The following is a 12,081-nucleotide window of genomic DNA, read 5'->3' on the forward strand; positions in this document are numbered from 1 at the left end:
CCTCCCATCTTCTTAGACTTATAATTGTATTTACATTACCCTGGGGGTTTTGCAAAAGTTATTTGATGGGCTCCTCTGCCATTATACACTATATATTATTTAGAGCATTGCTTAATTATTGCAATAAATGCTTGTGAACTGACCTTTTTATGCTGCCAAATGTTTGTGCATGACCCAAGAATTTTCCAAAGTCAATATGAAACATGTGTCCTGACTTTGTCAGCATGATATTGTCATTGTGTCGGTCACAAACTCCCAAGATGAATGTTACCACGCACCAGCCAGCACAAGAGTAAAAAAAGTTCCTCAAGGCCTGTAAATTGAAAAACAATGACACAGAATGACAAGAGTTAAGAGAAAAAACATCTGTAATTATCTACCATCTATCTATTTCTAGTATAGATCACCTGTGTGTAGGTAGACTTATCTATCTAGTACATATCTTTATTTCTATTACCTATTATGCAGTATATCTATATGTTATCTATATATCTGTCTATTTATCAATCACATACCTATAATCTATTTCTATAACTTATCTTACATTCTACAAGTCATTTTACAATGGTAGATGAAAAGTTAGGGCATAACAGAAGATATTTAACAAAGGGGTTTATTTATAATTGGAGATTTGTGCAAATAGGTAGAAGCTACAGGAAGGATTTAGTTTCAGAAGTCATCATCTACAGAACGTGATATCTGAGTGAAGAGATTCTTTATGCATAGCCAGGAGCTTCACCCAGAAGGAAAACAAAAGGCAGAGAGACTTTCATCTAGTTAGTATGCCAGCTAAATTGGGTCATACTCACATGGCTGATAAGTGAGTAAATTAGAACTCAAGGTGGATTTAATTTACTTTCCCATAAATCACAATATCAATGGACCAAAGCATATTCTTATTTAAGTACATTACTTAGAATTAGTTCCAGAAGAACAAACCTTTTCATAATCTTCCTTTAAGTGGTTGTGTTGACTGAACCACTTCTTGATGGTGTTTTCTTTCAGTGGTCCTATCAGCCCAGAGTGGAGATGGATCTTGGCAAGCGTTATGGCATCTGGCACCATCTCTATCAATCCTGTATGACAATGGAGAGAGAGATTAAGGATGCTAACATTGCTTCCCAGGATGATGCACACTTAGACCATGGACCTCAAAGTAGGTGGCAACAGTGCTTGTCAGCACTGTTTGAACTTCTTCCTTCCTCTCAAACTATTTTTGTAATACCTTGTCTAGGGGGCTCCTGCTCACTCTTCCTAGCTCTCATCAATTTGAATATGTTAGGTTTTCATCAGATCTATTAGAAGCAGTTTAATTCTTTCCTTCTAGAACTATGGTAGCGAGCCAATATAGGTATCATGGAAGCCACTGGTCACTAGAAGAGAAGACTGACTGTCACATGTCAGGGGTAGGGGTAGGGGTGATGAAACTTTACAAGAGGACGTTCACATTTAAATAGCAAATAAGTTTCTGTCTCCCATGAACAAAATATAATTCCCTCAATAAACATGTCAAATATACGATAAAATATCTGTTCAGAGTGCTGAAGAAAAGGTTCCTTGGTAAAGTGTTTGCTAAAAAGGGTGAGAACTGGAATTCAGATCCCCAGTACTTCTGTAAATGTCAGGAGGGCATGGCGGTATGACTATAAATTCCAGCCTTGAGGAGCCGTATAAAAGGCAAGGTCAGTAGCCAGATTCTCAAGTATGAAAGTTCTGAATTAAGCAAGAGACTCCCCTCTTTTTTATCTTCTCCACCTCCACCTTCTAACTTAAGAGATTCAGTTAGTGCCTGTATGAATGCATGGATGTGGAGTCAGTCATTGGAGCATGGAAATTCTACCAGTGGCCACATCCTCAAACACAATGATTCTTCATCCCACCCTCAGACAAGATCAACTGTCAGTAGTTCCTCAGTACAGGGTAGGGCCTGAATATCATATGATTCATTTGTGCTTGAGTTTTAGCTGGCTTGATGTTGTTCGGGTTTTTGTGTGAAAGTAATGATCTTCATTCATTAGTCCAATGCCTGCCTTCACCACATGATCCAGAAAGGAGGGGCACTCTGTTTGGATTATGCCTAGAATAAACATTGTTTGTAGGAACACCCTGTTTACAAACTACTCAAGTACATGAGTACAATAGCCATGTCAGGTCCAAAGATAGAAAAAAAATGGGGGAGTTGGAGCAAGAAAGAAGGAGTGCATAAAATCGTATTGCATGTAAAAATTCTCAATAATTTTTATAGAAGACTATTTCTCAATATATAGAATGGAGAGTGAAGATGAAGATATTCCACTTCAACCTTTATCTTTTACATGTATGTGTGTACACATGAATATGCTCCCATATAAAAAAACATGGATGCACACATTACTATATACACACACACACACACACACACACACAACTTTAAAAATAAAATTCTGTTTAAACTAATAGAAGCACCTCTGTTATATATTAAATTTCTGAGGGTGAACAGAGAAGCCATAGCGAGAACCACATGTTCCTTTCCTGTCAGACAGCATTAAGGAGAAACAGGAATAACGATTTCCTTTAAAAGGGAGTGTGTATTGATTGAACTTAAGTAGGACCTTTGCCTTCATGGCCGCTCATCCATCAAGGCTTTTCACTGTGCTCCTAAACTCGTTATACTGTACAGACTAAAAACCAGAGGTCTTGAAAATATTTACATATTAGCAACCTTTGGAAAACAGTGATAACAGTACGAATAGTATTTCAACCTCTCCCTAGATGAGCATCTTCCAATAATTCTCTAGGCACTGCTTATAAATGAACTCACTGGAATAAATTGAAATCTAGACTTTCTTATGTTTACAATCCTCACAATAGTTAAGAGTTGCACAATCAAATGCTCAGAGGATGACGGGCACAAGAAAAATTCTATGACCACATAGAGGCCATAAAACTGAATGCTTTTTGAACAATAGGTAACCAATAAGCCCAGAATCTAATGAAAACATAACCTTGTCTTCTGAAAATGGCATTCATTTTACCCTCCATTTGTGTTGAAGAAGTGTTCTGTCAGCATAATTCCCTTTATAAATCTTGCCGTCGAGAGGGGTGTTGGTACATGGAGAGGGAAATAACTTCTGCCATTTGCCACTTTGGAAAAGTCTACCATTGTTTCTTTAGAAACTCCTGATTAACTGGGAAAGATTTCGCCTGGGTTGCATGCTGTGTCATCAGACAGGAGTAGATGGAACTGAAGGATTCCACTGGAACCCAGCATTTACTCAATTTCTAAAGTGTGGGTGATCTATGGGAGATCAGGAGCACCATGTCTAAACTGGTTTCATTCTTACTTCCCTAGCAGATTAGGATATGGAAGAATTAGGTTCCTTCTATGGGACCAAGAAGGGTGGAAAGCAAGAGAGGACAGTTCTAATGCAGCACTGATCAGAGGCTGTGTGGAAGAAATTAGGAAAGGCTTGAAGCAGGGCCCCTACTATTGAAACAAAAGTAAGCTTGTCTATTACTTATAGTGGTTCCTGGGTGGGCTGAGAGGGGATTCTACATTTAGCAGCTAACCTCTCAAGACTAGTTAGGGCCCCAGGCTTCTGCCAGGACCTCAAGAAGAGATGACCTTCATAGCAATGGCTTTTTTTGCAACAATGGGTTTAAGTAGTAGAATCTCTTAGAATTAAAAAAAAAGACCATATGATTTAAGATTTTTCTTCAGAATAAGTAAATAAAACCATACAACAGTTAAAGAAAATGTGATATATACACAATGGAGCTTTATGTACTCATAAAGAAGAATGAATTGATGTTGCTTGTTGTAAAATGGATTCAGTGAGAGATCACTATATTATAGGAAGTGAAAAATACCAGGATCAGAATGACAAATATTATATTTTCTTCCGTTTGCGGACCCTGTTTTTTGTAGATACATTAAACTGCATACATATGTATACATATATACACATACATATATTTATGTACAGACACACACACATATGACATGCAAGGAAAGTGGAGGCTTCAGGATGGGAGGAGAGCATCATGAAGGGGAAAGTAGAAGGAAAAAGGAAGGTTATGAGGGTGAGCATGATGAAAATACAGAGTGTGTTTTAAGAAATACTCTTTATTGAACCCTACAGTATATAGGATGAACATTCACCATTAAAAATATTTTAAAAAGAGAAAATACTTAGAGGTAGTTTAACTATGTAGGAAATCCTATGACTTTGTTGCTGTGGGATAATGCTTTTGTGCACTGTAAAGATTTGTTACTCATAATGGTTTAATAAGAAGCTGATTGGTCAGTTTGGCCAGTAGTCAGGCAGGAAGTATAGGCAGGGCAGTCACACTAAAAGAATTTTGTGAAGAGGAAAGGCAGAGAGAGACAGTCACCAGCCAGATGGAGAAGAAGCAAGATGAGAATGTGTTGCTGATAAAAGATACCAAGTCATGTGACTAGACATAGACAAGAATTATGGGTTAATTTAAGTTGTAAGAGATAGTTAGTAATAAGCCTGAGCTAATAGGTCAAACAGTTTATAATTAGTATAAGCTTCTGTATGTTTCTTTGGTAATAAATGGTTGTGGGATAGGGTGAGACAGAAACTTCCATCTATACTTTGTGTAATTGCAAGCATGAATGTAAAATTTAGCAAACTTGCAAAATAAGAGCATCAACACTCTTCAATGAACCTAAAACTGATAAATGAACCTAAATCATATAGTCTTTCATTGCATATTTAGATTTGGATTTTATAAAGGAAAAGAATTTGAATCATGCTCACAGTGTGCATATTTGCTCATTTTGACTGATTTTATAGTAATTCAAAAATTCTTTAAAAAATTAAATGACAGTTCTAGGCCAGTAAGATGGCTCAGCAAGTAAATCCTCTTGCCACTCAAGCCTGATGAGCTGAGTTTGATTATTAGGACCATGGGAGTGGAAAGAGAGAACTGATCCCCTAAATTGTCACCTGGCCTCCATACAAGGACCATTTCATGCATGCTTCACCTACACACATTTTGTATGTACATGCAGATGCACACACAAATAATAACAAGTAACAAATAATAAATAAGTGTTGTTACACCATGTGTTTATAAGGTCAGGGTTTCTCTAATCATATGCAAATTATCTGTTAATGATGACAATGGTTTTGATTGGACAGATTATTCTATTACAGATGATGCTAGGCTATGAAAGAATGTTACTGGTGAAGAGCAACATTCATTCAGGAGAAAACTTGCAAACTGTGAAGTTTGGAACTGAATCTCTTTCTGGATTGTCAATATCTGTTACAACACTAGTGTGTGAGGTTGGGTACGTGATATCATCCCTGCAGATGTCAACACCCACATTGTCTTAGGAAATGAAGGAGAACTGAATAATCATTAAAGCAACTAATTCCTAGAGGGAAACAAAGAATGTCACAGTTAATGTCTCAATTGTAAGGTTATAATTAGTAAGTAAGAGCAAGTTATGCTTTACATCAATCATGCTGGTTTGTAATTTTGAAAAATAATTTTTTTTAAGGGAGCAGACACAGGTCTTTGGATCTTTAAATATAAAGCCTAAAAGCTGTTGGTATGCAGCATATTACCAGAGAATAAGGGAGGTAAACAATGTAAATCACCTTGTTTTCAAATCTGCACTGACCTTGGGCTTTTCCTGTAGACAGACATCTATAAATGATCATTTGCATATCGAGGCCCTCCTGCAGCCAAATGTTGTCCATCACTTGAATAATCTGCAGAACAAGCATATCTTGCCGAAGATCGTCCCCAGCCTGTCAAAACAAGATTGCAGGCTCACACCTCTCCACAAGTGCCAATCAAAGCATCCCAATGTGGTCTATACCAATTTTCCCCAAGAATTTCTTTCCAACTCAATTTAGGTCAGTTTCATTAGCACCGAGAGCACCCTGCGCTTCTGACAGCAGACAAAGAAAGGGAGAATTGGCCTTTAAAGGGCTAGAGGAGCTTCAGCTGTCAAATGAGAGCCACTGCTTGGAATGCTGTCTCTGATAGTAATCTCCTCATTCTTTGTCCACACACAGTTTCTTCTACTCAACGTCTAATGCAGCAAGGCAGAATGAATGTTTACTCAGGTTTCCTTTCAAGCAAAAGAGATCTGGAAGTGAAGATGACTCGTTCTGACTTAAGCCTATGCACAGAGATGCAATTAGAATCCTTGATGCTTCTTCACTATGCCACAAAGAGCACATGTGTGATGTGGTACCTATGAATTATTGGCCTCTACTGTCCAAGATGCAAGATGGTTTTCAGAGGAAATGATTTCTGAAAATAAGAAACAACAAAGAGGTGGTTTTCATATAGATGAACAAGCACAATGGGTACCAAAGGGAAAAAACTCTGTTCTTTCACATAAGTGAGAGTTTGATTATTCAACTGTCCTCAAATTTATGCAAAGACAACTCCTGCTAAAGTTGCTTTCTTTTTTTTCTTCACGAAAACCGAACATTTTTGATCACTGGTGCTGAAAGTTCTGAAAATAAAAGGGCATGTGAGCATCATTATCTTCATTTCCAAAATTAGCCAGAGTTCACCGAAGATTCACACCAGGATATTGTTGAATAACTGACTGTATTAACTGAACGAATGGCAGACTCGTACTTCCACTTACCCCTCCTTGTTAGTGTCTCCTTGTGACCTGCCCACCCAATCTATAACCCTTTTACTTCCCCATGGGTTCATATGGAGACTGAAATGCTCCTCATTTGTTTTTTTTTAATTTATAGAGAAAAGAAAATAATCCAATTTACTAAAATAGGCAAGTGCTGATTCATGTCTGTAATTTTAGCATTTCGGAGGTAGAGGCTGGAGAATAAGAAGTTCAAAGATAGCCTACACAAAACCTTCTCTCTCTTCAAAAATAAGGAGAAAAAAAGAGAAAAGAAACAACAAAACCGAGACAAACCATGGTTGGTGAGGTGGTTAAATGACTGAGTGGGTAAAGGCCAAGCTTGATGAGTTTAATTCCCAGGACTGATGTGGTAGAGGAAGAAAACCAACTCTCAAAAGACTTTATTCATGCTCCATCATAAATGTGTGTGTATGTGTGTGTGTGTGTGTGTGTAATGAAAAATAACCAAGTACTTAAAGTAGTACCTGCTGTCCAAGTTCCAGGTGATATCCACCATTTTTTAAATTTTTTAATCTAGACCAAAAGACAATTCTGCTTCTGGAAGCTTCTCACACATTTCACTATGCCATTCAAAAGTGATTCTCTGCGTTCATTCATTCAAGCTTAGTTTAAGATTTGAACTGAAGGATACTTGGCATTTAGCCAGCAGCATTTGATTTATTGCCAATCAACTTGGCATGCACCATAATTCTGTAAAGAGACAGACTCTAAAATAATTGGGAAACCACTGTGTTTTTGCCAAAGGAAAATAACTGAAATCATTTTGTTTAGTGGGCAATAAATCAATAGTTCTGCTCACAGAATCAATTTTATGATTCAGGAAAGTTACTGTACCTTAAAAATAACACCTATGTTTTCACCCATTGGATCAGCATTGATGAAAGTGATCTTCAATGGCAAAGCATTAGATGTGAAATATGAACATGCCTATAGGAGGAGAAGAGAAAAATGGTGAGCAAAATCAGGCAAAGGCAACACCTTTGTGAAAAATCACAGCCCCTTGAAGATTTTGCTAGACGAGTAAACAAAAGAAATAAGTATAATTTTATACTTTGGAACAAAGAATTGTATTTGTCAAAAATAACAAACTGTTTCCCAATTGCAAGCGTTTGTCATTGTACACCTTTCTTATCTTGCTTTCTGCAGTTTTGGGAACCTACCATCAACCATATTCCATATTATTAAGTGGGAAATTTCACAACTAATTCTCAAGCTTTAAATTGCACATCCTTCTGAATTCCATGATGAAGTCCTGTACCATCTCACTATCTTATCAGTATGATAACAACCTTTGTACAGTGTATTCATGTGGAATAATGTATAAACAGGGAAAAACCACAGTCTTTATAAACTTGAGTTCATATATTTTTCAGGGTTTTGTAGCACATACCATCCTCAAATAAGGGGGGTTAAATACTGTACTTTAAAGTAGAGAATCCCTCTTTTTAGTAGGTTAAAAACCTTCCAACACAATTTTCAACCCTATTTCAAATTATTAAATAGAAAATTCCAGACCTAATTCTCAAGTTTCAAATTTCAGATCCTCTGAGAAGCATGATGAAGTCATGTGCCATCTCACTCTCTTATGAGAATGAGAACATGCTTTGTGTAGCCTAAGTGTGGTGTTTTGAATAACAAGTGTCCTTCATAAACTTGTATGTTTGAACTCTTGATCTACAGTTGGTGGCGATGTTTGGGGAGGTTACGGAAAATTTGGAGGTGGAGTCTTGCTGGAAGACCAACTCTAGGGATGTTCCACTTCCTGCTTTCTCTCTCTATGTTTCCTTTGTATGGATATAAATGTGATTACCTTTTCCTTCAGTTGCCTATTATGTCTTTCCCATCATGATGGACTCTATCCCTCTGGAACTGCTAGCCAGAATAAATCCTTTTTCATTGAAGTGACTTTACCCCAGCAGCAGAAAAGTGACTAACACATCAAGGAATGGAGACAGATACACTTATTCTTAGGATAAACTAAGAGGTATGTAGATGTTGTGTCTATAATAGTTGGCTAAAAGATGAAAACTAAATTTGCCATTTAGAAAATCATTTTCTTTCATTTTCTTTTTTGCTCTGGAACACATTTTAAAGGACATGAATCAGAGAGATCTGAATTCTAGTTTTGACTCCCTTTTTCATTAGGAATAAGATTTTAAAATTATTGTGTAATGTGTTTCACTATACTGTAGATTAGAGAATAAGAAACTTTTTGTGCATTTTGGTAAAGGATAAAAGAAGTAATGAATATAAGATACATTCTGCTGAGCTTGAGAGTAAAAGGGTACTTAAATATTGAACACATTCCTTTGTTAGTGAGTGTGTTCTTGGTAGATAACAACACAGCCTTGTTTTCTTCTTTTATCACATTTCCTATTTGTATCTTAAGTTTTTCACTGTTGACTGTCTCCACTTAACTTTCCCTCTTGCTTATTCTTCCAATTTATTGGGGTGGGGAATTGAAAGACTTCTTGTGCATAGACTACTAGAGAAGTCATATTGAAGCCAAAGAGCTAAATCAATACTAAGGAAAAGAATAGGATTTGTTATGTCCAATCCATCAAGTCAGTAAAATATGACATCAATATGGATTGAAGGATGAGTTTGAATATGTGTATCTGACATCTGAAATCGGTATAAACTGAGAAGAAAGGGATCTATTTTTTAACTCAGTTGTCAAACACAAATCTGATCTAATTTCTGAGCAAACACACACCCTTGCTTGCTGAATCAATTTGAGTTTTATAGTTTGAAAGGTGGGGTTGGATGAGAAGAAGCATGTGTTTCTGCTGTAGGAGTCATATGATCTTGTAATGAATTATATAATCTTGTTATGTTATAGAGTTATTAGTAAATTTTATGATCTTATCATATTATAGAATTAAGGAACCCTATATTGGGCAGAACTACACCTAGATAAATTCGGAATTTCAGTTCATATTTTGAAGGATGGCAGCTCAAGAGAGCAGAAAAAGTCAAAATGTGACTGAACAATGCCTTAGACATTCTTATTTTACTTGAACCTATTCTGCGTCCATTGTTTCATTTCTTGTTTCCACACACAGTATATTTAGTGAGAGCCATGCCAAAATATTCTATTTTCAACAACTGTAATGCACACACAATTATCTGGATGCAAAAAGAAAGACACATTGCCTTTAGCTAAAATGTCAATGAAAACTGGCATGAACGTATACACATACGTATTAACGTGAAATTTTATAAAGAAGTTTATCACAGTTGATGAAGAAGAACCAGAAGAGTGAAGTCATTTGGAGATGAACTAGATCTTGAAGATTATGAGCGGCATGGATATTAGTAAACAGACAGAGGAAGGGTTTTCTGAGTAGGAAAAAGCAAACCATAAAAGACAACTTAAGAGTAGAAGTTTGAAAGGTGGACAAAAAGGGTCATGATAAAGGGGCAGGGAGGATTGAACCAAAGTCTTGCAGGTTATTTTATGTTTGGCAAAACCAGAAGAAAGAGAGGAAGATTAAAGGTGAAAGAGAGAAAAAGGTATGACCTCTGTCCTTGAGAAGCAAAGATGACTGGCATAGATATAAAAATAGTTGACAAAAGGGAGACCTGTAGGTAAATAAAATACCTGATCCTTGCTTTGCCATCCACAAAGACAGACTGCATTAAGAGAATCTTAACTTTGTCACCTGGCCATACCTCAGCAAATCAAATAGAAATCAAGGAATTGTACAATTAGCGGTTCCCTGGGGGAGGCATGGCTGAGAATTTTTCTTGTAAAGAGAACACAACTCAAGCCTAAGACCTTTGCTGTCTGCCTTTGAGAACTATGCTTTACAACATAAACTGTGTCCAGCCGGAGCTTTTCTCCCACTGATAAAGCCCAGACTCAAGTCTTTCTCACATTCACTGAACTCCTTGGATTCACTCCTGTGTGAACTCTCAGGCATACTGTGAACTAGGAGAGGAAGTGGTATACACACACCAGATCGCTTCCTTAAGTCATGTGTAAGGTGTCTCTGACAAACAATAAGACTGGTGCTAGAACAGAACTCATATTCATTATGCTTATAAAGTCCCTTACCAGTGTGAATTTTTTTTGTTGTATAATGAGGTGTGAATTGTGACTGCATATGTTTACATGACTAGAGTGGCTTTGTTAATGTGGTGCCTGATATACAGAAAGAGACTGAATGCCTTGTCACTGTAGAAATTAGCTTGATACGGGAAATAACCAGGCTAGCTAAAGGATAAAACAATTATACTTTATTTATTATAAGAGGAAAACTCACGAAACAGGAATGGGCAGTCCAAGCTCTGCTGTGTCGCGGGAGTGCCACACAGAGAGAAAGAGCACCTGGTTGGTGCCCCAGTTTACTCTTGGGCTCTAGGAAGCCACGCCTAAAGTAGGCTCCACCTCTTAAAGATGATTGGCTAACAAAGCTTACCTCATCATGTCACATTGCATTCAGTGGCTTTTTCACTTGCAATCAACAACTCAAAGTTCTAAGTGGCAGATCTTCCGAACTGCCTACATGTATGTGTTTGACTCTGGTGATGGAGATTCTGATAATTAGTGAGACATTTTCTCTAACTGAAGGCCTTGCTACGCTCTCGGCTTGCAAGAGGCTTCTCCCCAGGGTAGACTCTAGAAGGCTCTGTAAGCATCTCTGTTCGAACAAGAGCTTTCCCACATTCAGTTCGGCTGTAGGGTTTGTCAGCCCACGGCTCAGTAAGACTGGAGGACGGATTAAACCGTGCCATGATGATATCATATGGCTATTTCAGCTCTGGCTATGGTTGTACCACAGAAGCTCAGCTCTGGTCCAGGAAGCGTCGCGACAAATAGTCCCAGGAGGTGGCTCTACTTGGGGCCGCTCCTGAGCCTCAAGACAGTACTTCAAGTGTAGGGAAGGAGTATAGCTTTAGCAACAGGGTGAGCTATAGCACCTCCCTCGCTGTTGACTACTGGCCGAGCCAGCTCACCCTGGCTTCCCGAGGACCAGTCCTTAGCACAAACACTGCCTACAGCAACCTCCTACCCCAAAGTATGTCTAAACCACAGTGTACTTTAGCTCCCAAAATTAAACCATATTTCCTTAAACTATCTCTCTCTGTCTCTGTCTCTCTGTCTCTCTCCCCCTCTCTCTCAAAAAGAAGCAAGCACCAAGAACTGGACTTTGTGATCCTGTTTTTCTTTCTATATTAAGCATCTCTAACATGCTTAGCCTTTATATATTTATTAGTCAATGAATACAGCTAATACTTGAAAACTCAAACAACTTTCAAAGCATTAGTAATGTTTCAAAATTTAGCCCATATTGATCTATGCCAATTTATAGGATTTAGTGTCTTGTTATTTTTTTTCCCCAAATATGTTTGTGAGGCGTGTCAAGAAAGTTTGTAAAGGGTCTTGACAGTAGCAAAGTCATTGAGATGATGGTGTGAAATAAAATCTT

At 37.6% G+C, this 12,081-nt stretch overlaps 1 protein-coding gene across 8 annotated transcripts in view; it reads right to left on the bottom strand.

Annotated features, from left to right (window-relative positions):
• Positions 1 to 12,081, bottom strand: part of Pik3c2g (phosphatidylinositol-4-phosphate 3-kinase catalytic subunit type 2 gamma) — a 364,812-nt gene that overhangs the window by 118,929 nt on the left and 233,802 nt on the right. For all 8 annotated transcript variants that reach the window (XM_087904035.1, XM_087904037.1, XM_087904036.1 and 5 more), the window contains 4 exons: positions 7,481 to 7,573; positions 5,639 to 5,768; positions 940 to 1,076; positions 144 to 313 (listed from right to left, as the gene is read on the bottom strand). In XM_087904035.1, the coding sequence (XP_087760161.1) occupies positions 144 to 313; positions 940 to 1,076; positions 5,639 to 5,768; positions 7,481 to 7,573 (530 nt within the window). The remainder of the gene's footprint in view (positions 1 to 143; positions 314 to 939; positions 1,077 to 5,638; positions 5,769 to 7,480; positions 7,574 to 12,081) is intronic.

The sequence above is a fragment of the Myodes glareolus genome, chromosome 3 (genome assembly GCF_982192425.1).
Source record: "Myodes glareolus chromosome 3, mMyoGla1.1, whole genome shotgun sequence".
Taxonomy (NCBI): domain Eukaryota; kingdom Metazoa; phylum Chordata; class Mammalia; order Rodentia; family Cricetidae; genus Myodes; species Myodes glareolus.